The sequence below is a fragment of the Papilio xuthus genome, unplaced genomic scaffold, assembly GCF_000836235.2.
Source record: "Papilio xuthus unplaced genomic scaffold, Pxut_1.1 DF825928.1, whole genome shotgun sequence".
NCBI classification, from domain to species: Eukaryota; Metazoa; Arthropoda; class Insecta; order Lepidoptera; family Papilionidae; genus Papilio; species Papilio xuthus.
Window position 1 is genome coordinate 7,509,778 of NW_013532721.1, and position 21,303 is coordinate 7,531,080.

The window sequence follows — 21,303 nt, forward strand, 5'->3', positions numbered from 1 at the left end:
ATAACTAAGAATAATGAACCCGTCAACTACTTCGATGTCTGCTATTAATAAAAATGATCATTGAAGAGAGGTGAAAAAACCTTAGTAATAACCCGTTTAAAACATATAATTGTTACCTCTGTTTTGTCAAAGATAACGATGGGAATGACGATATGTTTTTTTCTGGAATTATATTAAAGCTTAACTTAATGATAAAATGTGAAATATAATAAATACATTGAACCCGACAGTTCGACAATTCTTCGAACTCTGAGAAAAATATTGTGCAAAAAATCTTATATAAATATTATTTGCTTGTCGATTTTCGAGTTGCTTAGCTCCCTTAAGACAACATATTTTCCTTGAATCGAGTTAACGACGGATGAGAGGGTGGAAATCGCCACATCTGTGAGGGATTGAGACCTCAACCCTCAGCCCGCACCCTGGGGGCTACAGAGCCTACCTTAACAAATTTACCCTTAACATATAAACTTGAATTTCTTATTTATAAACATAATAATACATTTACTAATTAAAAGAAGAAGTAAACAAATACCACTAATATAAAAAAAATCATAACATACAGAAAATATGTTAGTATGCGAATGTTCGTAAAACATATCGTAACATACAAATTTAAATGTTTTGCGTACCGCTTATTTTTGGTGTAGTGTAGCAGTGGTATGAAAATCATATATTTACTGAGAAATACACAAAAGTTTTTGACAAAACAGAAATTTTATACTTCATTTAAAAAGAAACCTTTAAAAGCGAGCGTTTAAGATGACTAGAAGAATAATAGCACTCATGGCTCAAAACTCCTGTTTCAAAGTCCCGATATTACAATAAGTCTAAAAGCGAGCGAGGCGAGCGCCAAAACTCGCACTTTTAAAAATAAAAATCCAGGCAAAAAGTCGCTCGACACGCGTAAAAGTAAAGAGGAAGCGGGGAAAAAATCAATGCTGCGTTTTATGTTCTGTGCGTGTGACAGATCGGTCACCATGGAGACGACGGCGGGGGACGCCGGTGACAGTGCACAAAGGTCTTAAGTCTCTCCTGACGAACTTAAAATGGCGTGTACGCTTATTGCACAGAGTCGGTGCTCGCGGTACAAACAAATTTACGCTTTTATTGGTCCGGAGAGCACGTCGTGCGTCGTAGGAAAGAGACAGCCTGAGGGCGAGGGAGCCAGTAATCGATATTACGCACTTTTGTAGCAATGAAATTGGCGCGGCGCGATGCAAGAGCGCGGTTTGCACGCGTTGCAACCTTTTTAATTTTTGATTTGGTCCCGTTCCACGTTCGCACTTCGGAATGCTCGGCCGGTGTTTGAAAAGGGATATGATGGAGCATAACTAAGTTTTTTATTGAGCTTGAACGAGTTTCAACGTCAGTTGTGTAATTACGCACCAGAAATGCGACGTCAACGATGCTCCTTATTAGAGGCATCATTCAGACTAATTAAAAAGAAATTTCATACTCAGTACATATTTATTTAGTTAAAAATGAAGGCTTTTAAGATTTTTTAATCTTCAAATGGTAGATGAAGTAATGATCATCAGTTTACTAACGTAACTATAATTTAGGTTTTTAATTTAGAAATTAAAATGTTGTAAAAAATAAAATGATAAAATCTATAAAACATTTAGAATTAAAGGTCAGGCGCTCAGAATATCCTTATCCATTTTGTCCTAGTTTTTAACAGATAAAGTTAAATTACTTTTATAATTTACTGGCATCGCGTCTTCAATTCCAATAAGTCCGCACTCAGCCTATAGCTATATTATCTTTATAATATCTAGTTTATTTGTCGGTCTGTACAATTAATACCATCCTTTAATATTATGAAGTCTTAAAAAACCTGAAACATAAATAAGTATCTTCACTATGACACTGAGATGAAATCACCCATTTCATTACAAAATAAACCTTCAATAGGATAAAAAAAATCCTAGCAAAAATTAGTCATTTTATATGAGTAAGAAGAACCAGTAATATGTTAAGGAGAAATAAAGTTATTACTTATAGTGGAAATTCGTGAAAATTGTATGAGTCATCATAGACAGGGAGCTGGCAATCGATTGAGTGGGCCCGCCGCCAACGAATATTACAACGCTATGAATCTTGAGACGAGTCGTGGGTAGTTCACGAAGTGGCCGTTTGAATAACTTCAATACTGCAAGATTATATGATACAAAATCGTTTATTTACAAGAAACAGCCTTTTAAACGCTATGTAACGAATAGATGAATAACATAATTTAAATATAGAGCCTAAAGATTTAATAGTTATCGTAAATCTCTTTTTTTATTAAAGAATGCAACGCTCTTGCAATGCAATAGAGATAACACATTTATATTAGCCTCGCCTTTATGTGTAATAGAAATGTAGAGCTCTATTATCACCCGTTTCAAGGTCTGTTAGAATTACAAACTCATCAAGGATTAATGGAGACATATAATCCAAAAGGAAAAATTTAAAAAAAAATTAAAAGCACGCATTTGTAATACATAGGCTTTTCTAAACTATATTGCGAATATCTAAAGTACACAATAATGATTATTTTGCTTATTTATTAAAACTAAGAAGGGTATTGTATATGTTTGCAAGCGGTCGAAATGGACATGTTCCCTGGGGTGTCGTAAAAGTTAACTTTGAATTGCATATCTCTTATGCGATGAACAATTTTTCTTTCCAATAACTGTTATTTATGAGTTTTCCTAAACTCGATAATAAAACATTGACGAAGTAAAATTACATTGTCATTTTTATTTGATTACTATATTTTTAAGTACTCTTAGAGTAATAATCTCAGAATGTTTTGTGGAACAACGTTTAACCAGATTTAAGCATTTGTTGTTCAAATCGAAAACAAATATCAATCCAATCAAAGAATTAAATAGTAAATAAAATTTAGTGAAAGTATTTTTTTTCAGTTTTTTTTCTGCATGTACCTATCTATAGTATAAAGGTGTAAGTTGTAACAAATGAGTGGTATTAAGTGTAAATATTGGTACATTTATCTCAATGAGACGTGGCCAGGGGTCACAGGGGTTCCGAGGGGTCTATCCAGAGATATTTAGGTGAGCGCATGCACTGGGGTTCAAACCCTCTTTGCACCTTACATCCTGGTCCCGAAACAATCGGAACAGCAACCTGTCGCAGACCGGCAAGCACTGGGGAAGTTCTGCACCCTCCTCGCAAAATGACTAAATAATTCCATTATTGCCGACGTATTGCCAATAAAGAGTTACTAAACAGGTGGCTATTGTTGCGTTTTTCATACTTAAATAAATATTACGACAATTTTTCATTACACTCGGATGGTAGTCACAAAGTGAGGTGATGAATCTGCAACTGCGATCTAAGTTAAGTATGGAAAACAATCCTTTAAAATTTGATCCATATATCTGAATACTTCTCTACTACTGTCATTTTACGATGACTACTTATAATCTGATAGTTAATTGTCAATCAAAAAAGAACATAATTATTTTTCTTATTCTCGGTTATAAACAAAATACAACTTTAATCGCACAGTTCGATGCAGTAGTGTCATGCTGACTGAATAACAAGCAAAGCATCGATCGAGCGGCATCGTAAGCTGCGAAGTAAACAGATCGAAGCATCAGCCAACAGCGAATGTTCCGAATCCCGCCAAATGCACCGACAGCTGTGCGTAGCGCGTAGCGCGTAGCCGCCGCGCTGTAGAGGCGGCGCCACCGTCCCTATTATTATTATTTGTAAACAAGCGTGTGCGGGCGCGGGGCGTCACGTGACCGCGCGCCATTGGCCGCCGCGGCAGCTGTGCGCTTCGCCTTGCCTTGCCCCTACTGCTGCGCTTTTAGCATATACCACACGTTATAACTCTTATTTTACTTTTGAAAAACTTTTATTACAATTTTTAAGATAAATGATAATTTTAAACATGTATTTATTTCTTGAATTGTTTTTTGTGTAACAATTATTAACTAACCTTCATTGGTAAATATTACACTTTGAATCTATATAGATTTATGAATATTTTTTTTTATTTCATAAAGTATTAACATGGAGAATAAAATAGAAGATTCCGAGCGGGAATGAAAAATATCAGCGAGGTATCGCTGGTGTAATTGAGAGCCGTTACGGCGAGCGACGAGCGGCGACTGTGTGCCGCTGCCGGCTGCCGCCGTGCCGTGCCGCGGTGCCGCGCCGTGCCGCCGCGCGCCAGTCTGCCGCCGACCGCCGCCGCGAGTATACGCGTGTCGTTCGTACCGACGACACGCACTGACGCGATCGCGAACTTCTAATCCCTTTTTGTTTATTTTTCGCGCGCGTCCTTCTTGTGTTTCCGAGGCAGCGAGACGGAGAAAAAAAGGAGGCGCGGATGGATCGAGCGACCAGAGAAGGTATCGGCCGCCTCAACGCAGAAAGTTTTGTGCGAGCTTTTTAAGTTGTGCAAGTGTAGTTTGAGTTGTAGTGGTAGATTCTGGATGTTTTTTTTGTGGTTTTGTTAGAGGCACGCCGGCAGTAGAGCGTGAAGCGAGGTCCGGTGTTCGTTTGCGTGCTTCCGTCGGAGCTTTCGCCGTGGAGCTTTCGCGAATCGATTCCCGTTTTGTAACGAGAATTGTTGTAGTCGTGTGTGTTACAGAGTTGTTTGTATTACGGCGAATCTAGAGTGCTTTTATTGTTATCGGTAAATATATTTAACGGATTTGTTTAAGAGCTTTAGTGTTTAACGTAGTTTAGTGGCGGGACGTTTTTAGTCGTATATTGCCGAGTTGTTTGATGTTTGGAGGTGTAGTTTGAGTAAAATCTTTAGACTGGAATGTAAATATTTAGCGGATCACATGCCTGTGGGAATAAGGGCCACTATGAATGGACCGAGTCTCGATGACGCATCGAACCGTCGCTATCGTTACTGCGCATGATGTCACGCAATTTAGCCCTTAATTGCGCACAGCGAAATTAACTTAAAAGAGTCCATTTTAATGACATATAATAAGAGCGCGTTTGTGTGAACGCACCTCGGTACATATATGTAGAGACGTTAATGCCAGCGTCGTCTCGTCTGGTGACATTAAGTCGCGAGTTCTGATACTTAAAGTTGTTTTGGTGTCGAGAAATAATGCGCAGAAGCGCATTCAAGTACGACAACGCATCGAACATTTTGCGACTTCAAGGATACGCCTAACTTGTTACTTTTGTGACATGAAAAATTCTAAGCTACGCAATAAATAATATTTTTATAATTGAAATTATTAATCAACATAAATTATACATATTTCAAAAAGGCCTATCTACTTGTCATCGCACTTTTCTTATTAGTATATTTTTTAAATAAATAATAAAAGATCTTGCATTCGAAAATGAACCTTGTACTGCAGCATTATATCAAAAGGAATTCAATAACGCGATCTTTGTCCAGACGAATGAATTCCTCGGGACAAAAATGTGGAGTTTTATCAAAACGTTAGAGCGGCAGAGTTATTTAGCTATACAAATTCTTGTTGGGCTTGTTTGAAGTTGGCGGCTCTGTGATGTTTAATTTACTTGCTCTATGCTCGCGTATACCTTTATTAGTTTTTCCGGAATGATTCACTGCTATGAGCTTTTAAAAGTTTAGTGCAACTTTTTATAATACTCATAGGAAATAGGTTTTGTTTTAGCGTATCTACTTTAGAATTTGGATTATTATATAATATTCTATAGCAAAAGGTGTTATGTTCGTTTTCTATATTAAATATTTGGGATACAAACAGTATCAAAAACTTTATTAATTTGATAATTACGTTAATAATGAAAATTTACTTAAATTCAGCATCATCACTTTCGAAGAAATAATTATATGTTTTGTTCGTTACGTTCGTAAGTTCAATTCCATACATTGACATAAGCCAGTCGGCCAGCCGTAGCCGTAGTGTGAGAACTCTTTAGCAGACGCAAGTCGGCTGCAGAATCCCGGACGGTCCCACGGAATAATCGGATAATACTCCTTCCTCCCGTGAATGCGATAATGGGGAGTCAAGTTCAGTGAGGCCAATGAAAACAAATAAACAAATTGGCCAATTTCGCCCGAGCTAACTGTAGCTATAACCAGAGCGGCGCATTGGATTGTGCAATGGACTTGCTTCCTTTTTAAATTGACGCACGAGTTATTGTTTCCTATGATTTCTTAGTATTTTTTATATCTTTAAACAATAATCAGCCCAAAACTAAATGATATGTTATATTATGTTATTATGCATAAGTTAAGATGACCGGACATCATTCGATATAATACCGTAATATTGCATGTATGAAATCTTCTTAATATTATAAATGCGAATCTTTCGATGGATGGATGTTTATTAGAAGGTGTCTTCAGAAAGGCTGAATCTCTCTGAAATTTGGCACAGATGTTGAATATAGTTTGGAAGACAAACAGGCTACTAGTTCTACTAGTAATAGTATACATTTTTAACCATGTTTATTTTCTAAGTTATAATACTTTTGTACGTCACAATAAGACATATTAATATTTTTTGCAATACATATTACAAGTTGGAAGTATTCCAAAAAAGTTGTTTTAAAATCTACAGCTTCTTAGTTTGGCACTTAAGGTATAAACAACTCATGTATCAAGTTTAACGTTATGTATAACTTATACATATTTATTATATGCTTATTGTATATAATGTGTTTTCATGTTATATTTGAAATATAAATTATTTTTGTCAAATTACTAATTTACGAAGCAGTTATACTTTGATAAACCTAAACTTAGGAGATAACTAAAGTAATTAATAGACCACACTAAAACTTTTAAAAGTTGCCATCTAATACATGTAAATACAAAGTATTAAGCAAACATTCAAAACTTTAATAAAGTATTGAAGGTACTTTGGAAAATCTTTAGTAAGGGCTCTAATATCTTAAGTTGATTCATACTCTTCTAATCCCTTTCATATTGCTCCTGAACAAACTAAAAAGACGCCTCCAGTTTTCATAACGGGACCGAACACTTTCTTTATCGTCTAGTATTGCGGGTAAAGTTTGGAAGCTTGTAATTGTAAAGAATATTTGTAGACGCGGCGGTGAATGAACGACGGTATAGTTGAGATTTTATATTTTAGTATTGATATTTCTGAAACTAGGCACAAAGGTTCACGGTGCGGTTTATAAAACTAGTTACTAAATTAATGCTGTATACAACATTTTAATTATAATACATTTAACAATTTAAAGACAAATCGAATAAGTTTTCGTTAAGATTTTTTTTATAAAATTGATTCTCTGATGCCAGTATATTAATAAACGCATAATAAATAGAAAAGTAGGATTTTTATTTGTTACATTTTTTTTCTTAATTTTGTGTTATTTTTTCTTTTTTACTTAGTACATAAATATCTTTAACAATACCTTAAATTCATTGAAATGGAAAGTAAATCCCGGTTTATGATACGAGTATAAATGATGTAAGGCTATCTCCAATAGGAGTTACTTAGTGATGGTATTTCTAATTATTAGTTAAATCCATGAACATTTTCTCTAGTACAAACTAAATTTAAAAAAGATCACAATAGTAAATCAAACAATCATACCGTGCATGTGTGACTTCCTTCAGACAATTCCATTTTAAACGCGCGCGATGAAAAAATGCTCAATTTCCTATGTCGCATCCGATAGTAGAAAGACGTGTGCGACAAAAAATCTTTACAAAACTGTATCTAGCAACATTATATTTGCGTTTGAAATTGTATAATGTGTTACATTAAACACCTTATTGTGTTGTGTGAAGGATGAAATTTGTGATAACACTAACTTTATAGAAAGCAGTGTTGTTTGTAAAGGTATTAAAGCATCAGAAAAAGTAGTAGTGTGGGAAAGATTGTTGTAAAAAACGCCACATCTGCGGTCCTATTCAACTGGATTCGAGTGCCTGAATGGGATGGGACGGTAACTCTATATCGGGAGATTCTTTCCTCGCCTTATCATTGTAATGCGCCTTAATCGCGGTGTTGCCTTTGTCTTCGCCTTTTACATTTTAAAGTGACGTCAAATTAATTTGATCACTTTAGTGAAGTTTTCTGATATCTTGGTATTGTTTAATTTTATTGTTCCATTTTTAAACTTTATATTTTCAAGCATAAAACGGACACAATTTTTTTAAATAAACTTCATAGTAAAAGTTTTGTCCTATGATTACCTTTCAGTAACTTTTTTCTTTATCACGCTGGATTATGTATAATACAAATTTCTTGTCACATTCAACAGTAGCTTACTGGTATATAACACACTTGTGTATCAAAGCGTCGATGTAACAAAATAACAACTAGGATTGAACCCGGTGCGGCGGTCGCGGCGGTCGGCGGTCGGCAATCAAATTGATGCACGCATCCTGTGCGCGCTGTCATTACTCGCTGATGACGCTATGTAGGTCTGTGTGCTGTGAGAAACAATGATTTGTAATATCCACGTCGGTAAAACGTACTCACCATAACCGCTTAGAATCGTTTATATTTTATTTTAAAGTGGGTTCCTCAAAAATTCAAAGTCTCGCAGATAAAATCTTACTAATGTTATAAATGCGAATGTTTGGATGGATAGATAGATGGGTGCATGGATGATTGTTAGAAGGTATCTCCAGAACGTCTGCATGGATCTGGTAGAAACTGGCATAGATGTAGAACATAGCCTGGAAGATCACATAGGCTACTGATTAAGTTTTTTTTCAATGCCGTGCGGACGGAGTCGCGGGCGATAGCTAGTGACCTATACAGAATAAGCTAATATAACGATATTTAAATTTAATTTGTTATTGAATAAAATGTGAGTTGACAAAGCCTTTAAAATTGATCACTTCTTTTAAAAATTCATGTTTTTAAAGTTGATAAACTCGTTAAAGTAACTGATTGTTGAGTAAATACTTGACTATGAAAGAAACAGTGTTTTTGTGAACCGTTTATTTTTTTTTCTATTTGAAAATTAAGATAATATGATAAAGCGGCAGTAAATGTCTGTTTAAATACTTTACTTTACGAGGCGAGTTGTACGTTTCCCAGGACAACACAATGCTTCAAAATATTTTAAAATACAAACGTCTTCTATTCTGCTCGATTCCACTCGAAATTCCTGAACATGTTCTTAATATCAATAATTCTAATAGATTCTTCAATTATTCAAAACTTAATTTTTACTCTAATTGACTCTTTTTTATATTGAATAAACTATCGCTTGACCACAAACCCACTTAATAGAGACTATGTAATTATAGGATGGTACGGACTACCTTAGTAAATACGTAAAGTAAAAAACTTATACTAATTTATGTCAGATTCCATAATTCTTCAATTATTTTAAATTAATGATGTAAACAAAGCGTTAATAAACTTTGACTAAATGTACTGATGAATCATTGTATAAGATTTGACGAAGTAAATAATGCGAGAAATTCACAAACGTACTTAGCAAAGGACCTTCAATGGGCGTGAGTTCAGACGAAAATATTTATAAACGTAATGACAACGAATGGCTAATTTTACAGTCTTAATGCGCATGTTCCTTTCAGAATTTGCATTTAACTGTAAACAGATACTGATGAGGTACATATTAATGTTCTTAGTATTTTAACTGAACTGACAAAGACATTTCACAAATTGAAAATCTTGTTTAATAAGTTCACTCTTATTATCGGTGGCTCAGAGATTACTACTTGACTTGCAATTTGCAGGTCCTGGGTTCAAATCCCGCCATGTACCAATGTTCTTCGATTTCCGATTTCTTATGTATATTTGAAAACATCGTGATGCAACCTGCACATATCCGAGATGAAATTCAAAGAAATGTGTGAAGCCACCCAACCCGCACTTGGCCAGCGTGGCTGACTATGGCCTAATCGCCTTTAACTTAGGGACGTATAGTGAGCTGATGATGATGTAGTTTACTCTTAAAATATAAGACAATAAGTTCTTGCTCTTATTTAGTAATCTACTGGTTAACCTTTTTACTAATCTTTTAATTACTATTTCTTTCGCATAAGGTTTAGTGATATAAGTATTAAAACAATTTCGCATTTTTTTTCATTTTTAATTTAAATTCCGTACAACATTACCTAAATACATACGATTACCTTTCCTTTATATATTTAGAATCATAGTTGGAAATCGCATTTTAAACTTCTATCAATGGTAAACACTCAGTCTTTAAATTATATGTAATACACGATTATCAATAAATAAACGCGTATTCGTTATCTGTGATTATCAGCAAATGATCACAGTGACAGAGATATCTGTTTCCGGCGCAGGTATTATGCGCAGGCGCCGCCGGATGTGATACTTTGTGTAGCACAGCTGTAGTGGCAAGAAAAAAAACTCGATCAAATACTCAGTTGAACTCTTTCGTTGCCATGTAAAAATGGTATTATTCCAGGAAATAACTTGCCCTACTTTTACTTCCATTTATGTTGTTTACTTTCAAATTTTAAAATGCTTAAAAGAGCTTCATTTTTCTTAATCGTCTAGATAAATCTGGCACTTAAAATAAAATTATGTATGAAACGAAAAGATCTATTCTCAATTTTTTTGCTTTTAAACCCCATGGTTTGCATACCAGACAATACAATATATTGTTATATGACCATAGACACATTTGTATTATAGTTGCTTTTCATTAAAACTGTATATGTGTGCGAACCGATCACAATTCGTAAACAAATGTTTTCGAAGCGTACGGCTTCACAACATAAACTGAAAACATTACAGTGCAATATTCAAGTTCAGCTTTTATAAGTTTCAAGGATTCCCGAGCGTGAACTAAACATTCCCGCTGCAACGCTGCGCCGCACAAAAAAGCGACAACATCCGTCTCTAAAAATAAGCCGTAGAATTAAAGCGAGCCGCTTCAAGCGCAGCGCTTTCGCTGCAGCGGTTGTACGGTTGCCCTTGACAACCGAGACCCAGATAGTATCGCGTTGCTCGCACACAGCGCACACAGCGCTGCAGACAGCACACATTCTCGCAGACGAATCCTTGAGCCCGCGAGCACACGGACCGCCGAATGACGACGCGCACACACGCGTCATTTGGACTTGCGTGCCGTTCCGACTAGGCTGAGCAGAAAATAATGCAATAGTCCGGTTTTAACAACATTTTCGAAAAGCTCAGTTTTCTAATCAAAGTTAATCTAATTGAGCTTTTAAAAAGTTTAAAATTAGTTAAGAAATTTAAGTCATAAACAAAATAATCATAATAAAAAATATCAAAAGTTAATCACATTACTATAGAAAGGATCTGTGTCCTTAAATCTGATAGCAAGGTCTGGTCACCAGAGTAGCAGTGGGCTTTTTAATCTTTTTTTTTTCGGGGATCGCTCTTTGTGCGCATTTACAAAGAGTTTCGCCCGGTGATTACTAGTCGGAACGTTTTGATCGCACTTTTGTGAAGAACTATGACGTAATAGTCTATGCTTAATATACATATGTATATGTGTATTTTAGCATATTAATTAAGCATACTGACCCAGAACATATATAACAAATATTCATTAAGGTACCAAATGCTTTTTGGATCTTGATATAAATATTTAATACGTTAAGAGAATTCGTTATCACAAAAGTGTTAATTTTAAGTTAGCTTTGCCGAAATATAACCAGAAAACATATCTCTCACTTTTTGTACGATAAAATGTAACTGGTTGAATGATAACGAAAAAATTGCCACTTCAAGTCGATTAAAAATAGTCGCGTGCATTAAAAAGACGCGCGAAATAGTTTTGAATTGAAACATCACGAAAATAGTTTCCCTTAAAATAGAGACTCCGAAATAGAGCGTAGCGTTACTATGAACGTACCCTTTCTATAAATAGTTTGTTTACAAGCTTATATACAGCGCCACGTGACGCCGAACTGTTTCCGAGGCCATCGCCGTCGCCGCATTACCGCCCAAAACAAATATTGTTTACAGCCTTACATGGTAATAAGTTTACAGACCTTTTTCTCTTGTAACATTAAAAGGATATGTCTAATATAATACATAAAAATTACGAAAAATTAGAGCACATCTTTTTGTTTCAAATTGGTAAGCATAGTAATTAAGTTGGTAGTTTCTCTCAAACAACAAGAGATGTTTTAAATTAAATATTTTAAAATTAACTCGATACTAATTTAAAAAAAACTTTTTTAATGCTTATTAATGTTATATTCGTATTGTATTGTAAATCTTGTAAAATTTCTAAACTGATGTGTGTGAAATTTCGTTGCATCACAAAATATTTCATTTTCAAAACTTTATACGAATAAAAAAAAGCAGAAGCGAGTTCGCAAGTGACGCAAATCCCATTATCGATTAGCGAGAGATCGAAAACAAGGGAGCGCGCGTGCGCCCCTCTAGCACTAAATAACTTGGACCCGTAGCCAAAGCGTAACTTTACAAATATCCCCACTCATTCCATTTGCGGCCTTATTTTGAACCAGTTCTTCCTACCTTACTATAATTAGGTCATGAACCCAAACCTTCCTTATTGATACCGCTTGCCGATGTAAAATATAATCTTACCTATATTATTGTGTATGTTTCTCTAAAGAATATACTATTATTAGATAATGTGCCATATTTTGTAAGTTTATTATTCGAAATGATAAATTTAGGAATACAATGCGTTAGAGTAGGTTGTTTTTTGTCGAATGTGTAACTAATATGATATTTTGTTGTTGGCAGATTCGTGGCGGGCGCACGGATAGCAGGACCGGGTCCGTCGCCCACGCGCCGATCTACACAACGGACCGCAACGCACCACGCCGCATCGCACAAGCAGACAACTCAACCAAAACACACGAATTCCTCAAACCAAAGCCTCCAGTCATATCTTTCGTTTCAAAAATTATATAAGCACTATTTTTTAAAACCTTTTAAACGTTAAAATTAAAGAAGAAACTCAAAGTATACGCTAACTCCCAAACAGTACAAATTAATTTAAGTCTGAATTATTCGGTATTTACAATAAAAGAAGCCTTCAAACAAAAAAGTATAGAAGAGATATCAACGACCAGTATTTAAACGTTCCAAAATAATAGAGAAATCGTTAAACGAGTGCACAAAGTATTTTATCGATAGTTAACGAGCAAACGAACCGATTCCTCGAGCATTTTCTAAAAAGAAGTCAGCCAAAGATTTTATAAGCCCGTAACTTTAAGACTCATATTATTTAAGCTGTATGTAAAGGACTTTTTATACTATTTATTTCATAGTGAGCAAAAGAAGATATTGTGATTAGGGTAGTGTAAACCGGTGTGCCGTATAGTCGTAACATAAGTGCTATTTAGATTTAGAGTGAACTGAAGCCAGAAAGTACAAATTATCAAGTTCCGATCGTTCAGTACAACATAGACTTAGTGTAGAGCTTATTTTTGTATGTGTTATTGTTTTGGCACGCGAAAAAGTGACGCGATGCGGTCTCGCCGAGCGAACACGTCATGAGCGAAGCGCTCCGGAGCCAGGCGGGCGCGGATAGCGCGCACTTGCCGCCTTTCTCAACGTTCGGCGATATGGCTGACAACGAGCAGAGGATATTGACCGCAGACGGCCGGCTGCTGGACCCCGCCTGGGAGTACTACGAGCGCACTGGCGACACCGTCTCCGTCATTGCCAGCCAGCCGCAGTACCGGCCGTGGGAATCAATGCCTATTACCGTAAACTCGAAAGACGCGATACTGCGCGCGGGATTCTCGTCACCCCTTGACTACCAATCGGTGACGTTGCAGCCTATACCCAACAAGCTGCCGTCCTTCCAGAGTCAGTTCCAGACGTTTCCAGAGACGACCGTGATACCGGAGACTGGGCTGCCGAGCGTCACCCCGGTGCCGGTAACGGCGAGCCCCACGCCTAGCGCGAGTCCTAGTCAGTTAACCCAGCTCACGCAGCTCACGACGCCGTCGTCTCCGGCGCATCTCACTACGTTGGCGCAGGTCACGCCTCTTTCTACAACTCTGACAACATTATCCCCTGTGAACGCAACCACATTCCATACGCTGACAGCCGTGAATGCTAGAAGCTATCCGATAGTACCGGCACCACTACAAGCGAGGGAGCTGGCGCCGGCAGGGCAGGCTTACATTGATGACAGACATATACAGCTGTATCAACCAAATATCGCCACGATCAATGCTTTTCCCACTCAAAATGGAATTCTTCACCAAAATGGGACACTCCTCCATCAAAACGGGAGCCTCATACAGAATATTCAAAGCCCAACAGTGGTCCATGTGTTGAAAAACGAACCGTTCGATATGAAGTCGCTACAAGATAAATACACGCCAAATGGACTGCATCACAGCAATTTCCAGAATCCAATGTTGTTGGACAATGGATACGATAAGAAGTCAAACGGTTTTGGAAGCGCATCGTCTCCAACGAGATCAGATTTCCGAAAGAAGGAGAGACGGAAAATGCGCGCCAACAGTTCAGAGTCGGACGGTTCCAACATGGAGGTGGGTTCGGAGAGCAGCGGGCAGGTGGCGGCCGTGTCCTCCACGGCTGGCTTCAAGTCACCCATGCACGGAGCGCCGCCCATGAACACCGGGCCCATGGAGCTCGACGATATTTCTAGTGAAAAACAGGTGAGCTTCTCTTCTCTTAAATACTTTTTTTTAAAAGTCAAGACATAAGGAAACACCTCTGTTAACTCTGTTTGAAGAATAATCTTTTAATTCTATGCAAAAAGATTAGATTTCCTCTATGTCTTGACCTAAAGTCTCGACTCCGCCTAAATTATTTAAACAACTGTTTATTACATAACAACATCACACTTTGTAACCGTTTGATGTATTTTTCACGGTAAAGTCGCTAGGCATTTGTAAATATGATGGAATATTCAAGAAAATACTTGAGAATTTCATCCGTCGAAAATGGATATTCGCGAGATCCCGAAAAAGAGAAACTTTCTCAGTAATTCCACCTTTTATTATTCGGCGAGCAGTTTTTATTTCCAAGCCCTCGAGTTGCAAAATGGCCGAACTCTGTCTTCGCGGCAATAAATTTAATAGTTAGCCGATTCGCTTGCTCCGCCAATAAATTAACTTCCTCTCCCGTTTAAAATACAAATTAAAGTCGGGCGATTTACGCGTGTCCTGCTTAGAAAATTTTATGAGTTTCATTCAAATTTAACGGCTGGTGCAATTAGGCGGCAGTTTTGAAGCGTCTCGCGGCGCCTAGCTTGAGTTTTATCGCTAGAAAGATATTCAATATAGCTCTTTATAAGGACAAATATATTATAAGTACACTGGCCTTTCACATATGGATAACTGATTTATTAGTCAGCAGCGACAGTTTTAAGGACATGTCCTGATAATTCACATACATATTTGCAATTCGAATTGATAAAAAAATGATGTAACTAGTCTGAAAGATCGAGCATTCTTTGCGTAATAAATGTCAGTATTTCCTGCTGTTTCCCAGTCTAACAGCAAACACCTTTGTGGCGCAGCTGCTCCTGTGGCAACCAATTATGTTTACGGAACGGTTTTTTGTGTCATTTAGATGTTAGAAGTATCCACTATACTGGTTACAATAATTATAGGACTAAATGTTTAGCAGTACATTATCATGTGTTCATTCGATGTGTTATTATAAAATTATTTTTATATTATTTTATCAGCTGCGTTTTGAGTAGCTTTAACAGCATATTACAAAATATTCTAAATAATAAAAGTTGTATGTGAGCTATCTTGATAGTGTTTTAAACTTGTCATCACTATCATAGTCGTATAAAATTTTATAACATCGAAATACACATTATTGAACAGAACTAAACATAGAGTAATAGAAATAATGGTTGAAGCAACCATGTAAATTAACAAATAACTGTTTAAACTCTCTGTGTTTATCTTTTCGTGCAACTTTTGTATATCTATATATCTAGATAGAATAACTGAACACAAATATAATACAACAGTACTGAGCTAGATACTTTAGTATACAAATAAGGGCGCATGTCCACTGTACCATTACGAAGCTTTGTACCTATCGTTATACATTATAAAATACAGTATATATAAAATAATAAAGATCTTATCATGAAGCTTGTTAGTCGCACGCAAGAGCTAATCGCAATATTGCAATTTAACTAAAAACAAAACCGTTATCTTTTGAATTAAACTGTACATGTTACTTTGTCAGAATAACATAAAAACGAATGCTTAACCCTTAGTCAAATATATTGTTAAGTGTACCTAAAGATATTACAAAGATCAAGTTAATCTAAGAACTAGCTAAAAGGTTTGTAATAAACTCAAAAAACATGATACCTAATAGAGAGCAAAAAGTGTGATACTCTTTGGTTAAATTAACAATGTAAATAATAATATACGGTTTTAGCGACGTAATAAAATATTTTCAATGTCGAATTAAAAATTCCAAAGTCATCTATAATTGCGAGGGGACTCAGTACAAGGGCGTCAAAACAAGCTTGTTAAGGGTGGCAAATTATTACGTTTTGATTACGTAACATACTAAAGTCTAAATTAATCAGACTCTACACATCTATATCAACATAATTTTTATCTTCCAAGAAGAACTAATAGATAATAATAAGTAATAGAACAGTCATAGTGTAGTAATCATGGAGCTAAAAGGACGTTGGGGAGTTGCCAGGCGTCAGGATAAATCCGGACATAGGTAGGCTTTTTGATTGCTTAACCGGCAAAATTAAACGGTAACGGGGTTGTCCGGCTTTTGTTAGATTTTACATTTCGCAAACAAAAGTGATTTTTATAAAAAAAATCCCATACCTATTAATATTGAGACAAAGTCCTCAATAATGTGGGGTGTCTGGCATTTCTACCGAAAAGTCTGTCCATTAGGTTTGGCGATCAGGCAACCCTAGTTGGGATATACATTTAATAATCTAGCTAGTTATTTTCAGAGCTCAAGAACGATTATACGAAAGTTGAACTTATAGCTTTATCTTTTTAATGATATCATGATGAACGAAAAAAAAATCTTGGCAACATAGTTTTCCTGTTAATAGTCACAACGTAACAGAATCATAAAAGCTCATTCTACAAATATACAATCATACATAAATCGTGATGTAACATTTTTCTTTCTAACTAAATTAAATAAAACATGACATTTTCGACTTTATCAATGGGTAGTAGATATTATATTTCTTTAACTTGTAACTCACAATTCGTAAGTTACGAACTCATTATACGAATGAGTCAAACCGGGAAAATCCATTGCGAAAGTTTCCTAGAACAAAGAACAAAACAGGGAAAGCGGAAGAGGCGACAAAATTTTTGGTGATTTATTACCCAAATGTATGGAGCTGGATGAACAAAAAATAACCGCGAAACCACCGAGTACATTTTTTTTTTTTAAATTCATTTTTCTGTATTTATTAAATAACACTAAAGTAAATGAAATTACATAATCGTTATGTTAAATTGGAATGCATTTTAACAATTGTCTTAATGCTACTAACATTATGTTCTTTGACTCTCGTTTCCTATGTTATATAACCGACTTCAAAAATCAAAATCAAAAAGATACTCAATTCATCTGCATGTCTTTTGATTTTTTTTTGCAACGGTACCAAACAATTAGTATTTTCAAAACACTGCTTACTATTCTAAAATCCAAATGAAATAAGAAAATGTGGTTACTTTAGCAAATTCCTAACATTAAATTATTTCGATGAATGATTTTTAGAAACTCTAGAAAATTTTTAATGTCTCCCTATAAAGGAATAACCAAATTTCAAATCAATTTGGCCTATATTTTTTGTGGCGTAATAATGATACTATGGTAAATCCATTTTACCATAAATAAATAAACTTATCAACAGTTGAATAAAGTTTTTACCATCTAACATTAAAGTCAGATAGTATTTTTTCCATGCGTCAGCTGTTTGTCTACTCTATACAATCGGCTGATTCCGATTACATGCGAAGATAGCCGAGGCGGACACGAATGAAATTGCGCCAAAATGGCGGCGATACACATCGTATCACAGCTGTTGTGTTTTTTTACGGTTACGGATTAATTTAATGTTATAAATGCGCCTAACGAAAATGTGTTCCGTAACTAAAAGCTTTACTTAAACTTTGTTCTGGGTTACAACAAAAGGGCTAAAACAATTTTCTAACTGCAACTTTGTGCGTATTTTAGTTCTCAATTGAAATCTATTTTTTCTGTATTTAAAAAAAAAATAAAAATTATCATAACATTAAGCACAGATATTAAAAGCAATTTCATATAAAGCGGCCAAAAAAGTTTATTCCAATTAATTTCCAAGTCTTTGAAATAATAGTTTTAGTTAATACAACGATGTTATTATATTAATTAGAAAGTAGATGTATAAAACTAGTGCCTGTATAAAGCTACAACATATTAAATAATCAAATATAAATCTTATGATAGAGATACGTGGTTGTAAAAATGAAGCCATCAATTTAGCGCTATCGTTTCAGTTGGATACGGACGCATGACCCAGACGGTTTATTAACAAGGTTCGTAGAATGCGCCGAATTCGGCCCGCTTTGCAATAACATTCTTTGCATTTAATGGGAACGAGTCCCGGAGCGACCGGACACGCGAAGATCCCACTCAGATACTGAGCGTACCCGCTTTGAATTCCTGTATGGAGGGACTTCGTACACACGAACAAAAGTCGCTCAACCGTTTGTTGAAAATGTTGTATAAAAGAAATTGCGATTGTGGTTATAGAATGATAGCGGTCGCCCGCGATTTTGTCAGTGAAATGTAAAAAATAGCCCTTCTAAGCTACCTTCTATTAAAGAACTTGCTAACAGACAGACAGACAGGCTCATAATTAAATAAAACGGTTTTTGGTTATAAGTAACGCAAATACTTCATGTTCACGAAATACGATTTTTTGCAATATCATATTCAGTGATCCAATTTTATTAATTATATCGTTTTTAAATAAACACCTAGAACATTTTATAAGAACTACTGAAGTTGAAAAGGAGACCAACCATTATCTTATGGTTTTGGCGAAAACATTAGCACTGAAGCACACTTTTACACGTACAGTTTAAACTACAATAATTATCCAATGAATTCGTGTAAGTTTAAAAAGCAAATGCACAACATAAATGTACGTCGTTTTTTGTTAGAGAATAAAATTGTTTTTACACATACTTGTTACATAACTTTCATCGCTTTCTATATTTTTTATACAGAACAGCTGCTTCTTGCGACATTTTTGACATTGTTCGGTGTATCATATATTACATAGAAGTGTCATTCATCAAAATAAAAAAGCAACAACTTGTGTTAGAAGAGATATAATATTTTATTTTTAACGGACATTAAACAACAATGCAAATTAAGTTATTCCTCATAATTTCTAAAAGTTATAGTTTTTCACATTAATGTGTTGTGAAAATATGTAGTCATTTTCTTTTACATTCGACTTTATTGTGGTGTTTACGAAAATATTTTCAACTACTCTAATTTATAGCCAATTTTATATGATAGAGATTTTCTTAACTTTGTTACTTATTAAAGTACTTTCGAAATATACTATTTTTAAATGATTCAATTGTTTATGATTAAACTAATTAAACGCAGCGGAGTCGAGACAGTATCAATTGTATTTGAATGAAACATGAAATGACATTATTTTAGTATTTCCCGTCGCAGACAAAGAAGAAGCGGAAACGTTGCGGAGAATGCATCGGCTGCCAGCGCAAAGACAACTGCGGCGACTGCGCTCCCTGCCGCAACGACAAGTCACATCAAATCTGCAAGCAGAGACGATGCGAGAAACTCACCGAGAAAAAGGTAAATAACACTATTATTATTGAAGACTTAATTTTATGTATGGGAGAGTAATAATTGCCTTTGCTGCACCCAGGAAAAAGTCAGGAAAACGATGGACATAATATTTGTCATTGTATTTCTTAGTAGTAAATTAGTCACCTATAGAAATATGCACAACGCAGAACTTCTAGTAAGGGTAGGCTTCAGTCAATATTTCAATAAAAAATAAAAAATAATAGGTTATTAATTGGAAAAAATAATTGTCTTAATTTGAAGTGAGTCATGTAGTATGATATATTTACGGGACTTGGTTTACATTAATTTATTCGTCTGCATAGATTACCGCCATCTTGTCGTGTCGGTGTTCCGCAGCTCTGTAAAATGGCCGCGGAAGTAATACGTTTACGTGCCGCTGAATAAGAAAGTCAGTGTTTGTGATCTAAAGGAGCTTACATTTTCTATTACAGTAAATAGAAACTCCTTTAAATAATTACTTTTCCAATACTATTTGAACTATAAATATGTAGATAAGAAAATTTATAACGTAAAGATAATAAATATTCATAAAGATACGAAACTGGCCAACGTTTTGAAACATAATAACTATACGCTCCTCACAATGACATATTATATGAGTAAATATATTATGTCCCTTTTGCTCTATATTTTGTAATATAAAATAAGTAATGAAACATCATTCAGGATGTTTCCAGTATTTTCTGGTTAAGTCGCAATAGAAATATTCATTTTATTAATGTCTTAATCGTTTAGAGGATAACAAAGGCGATTTATACAGATCGAAATTCAAAACAAGGACAACATATTACCATAAAATAGTAATAAAAACATTACAGCGTAGATTTAATAGCTCGTGAAACGAAAAATGGTAATATCGGTTTTATAACTGTATATTTCCAGTGGAAATTTTGAAAAGTATAATGACTTGAGATGAGCCGAAATTTGTTGTGAAATTGAGAGAGAAAAATTGTGATACATTTTTTGTCGATAATCAGACGAATTTGTGAAATTGAGAACATTCTCAGCAATAATGAGATCGATACTCACAAAGTGAAAACGTTTAACGTTAGCAAAAAATTCCATGAGAATATTCGAACATTATCATTTATTCTTTTGTCATAAATAATATTTATGACATTATACATTCTTATCGGTCAGTGCGCTAACGTTGTATAGTTTTAAAAAGTTTTTATTATATCTGACACAATAACAATTGAAAAAAAATATTAAAACAGTAATTTAAAAACAATAATAGGCCAAAGAAAATATAATAAAACCTTATAAAAGATAATTAGTCCAGAAACTCGGAACACCCAGGCCTCGACCAGAAAAACTTCTACCGAGAAAGTACTTGACTTAATTTACGATTATAAGTTAAGGACTGCAAAGTAACTTAGCAAATTAGTTTTAAAACAACCACCGTGAAGCTTCGCGCTAGGGAGGAATGGGGGGGACACCTTCCCTTGTTCTGGAATCACCTTTATTTAAAAGCTACTTAGCAATCTCTTACAATCTGTTAGCGCTCTTGATTTATTCGCTTCAATGTTAATATAACTTG

The 21,303-nt window shown here is 35.2% G+C and overlaps 1 protein-coding gene across 4 annotated transcripts in view; it reads left to right on the plus strand.

The window, feature by feature from the left end:
- The first annotated feature begins 4,207 nt into the window (after positions 1-4,207).
- Positions 4,208-21,303, plus strand: part of Tet (Ten-Eleven Translocation (TET) family protein) — a 96,422-nt gene continuing 79,326 nt past the window's right edge. For 3 of the 4 annotated variants that reach the window (XM_013322491.1, XM_013322493.1, XM_013322494.1), the window contains exons 1-3: positions 4,208-4,370; positions 12,660-14,557; positions 19,593-19,748. In XM_013322491.1, the coding sequence (XP_013177945.1) occupies positions 13,415-14,557; positions 19,593-19,748 (1,299 nt within the window). In that variant the 5' untranslated portion in view covers positions 4,208-4,370; positions 12,660-13,414. The remainder of the gene's footprint in view (positions 4,371-12,659; positions 14,558-19,592; positions 19,749-21,303) is intronic. The other variant, XM_013322492.1, reaches the window with a different exon arrangement.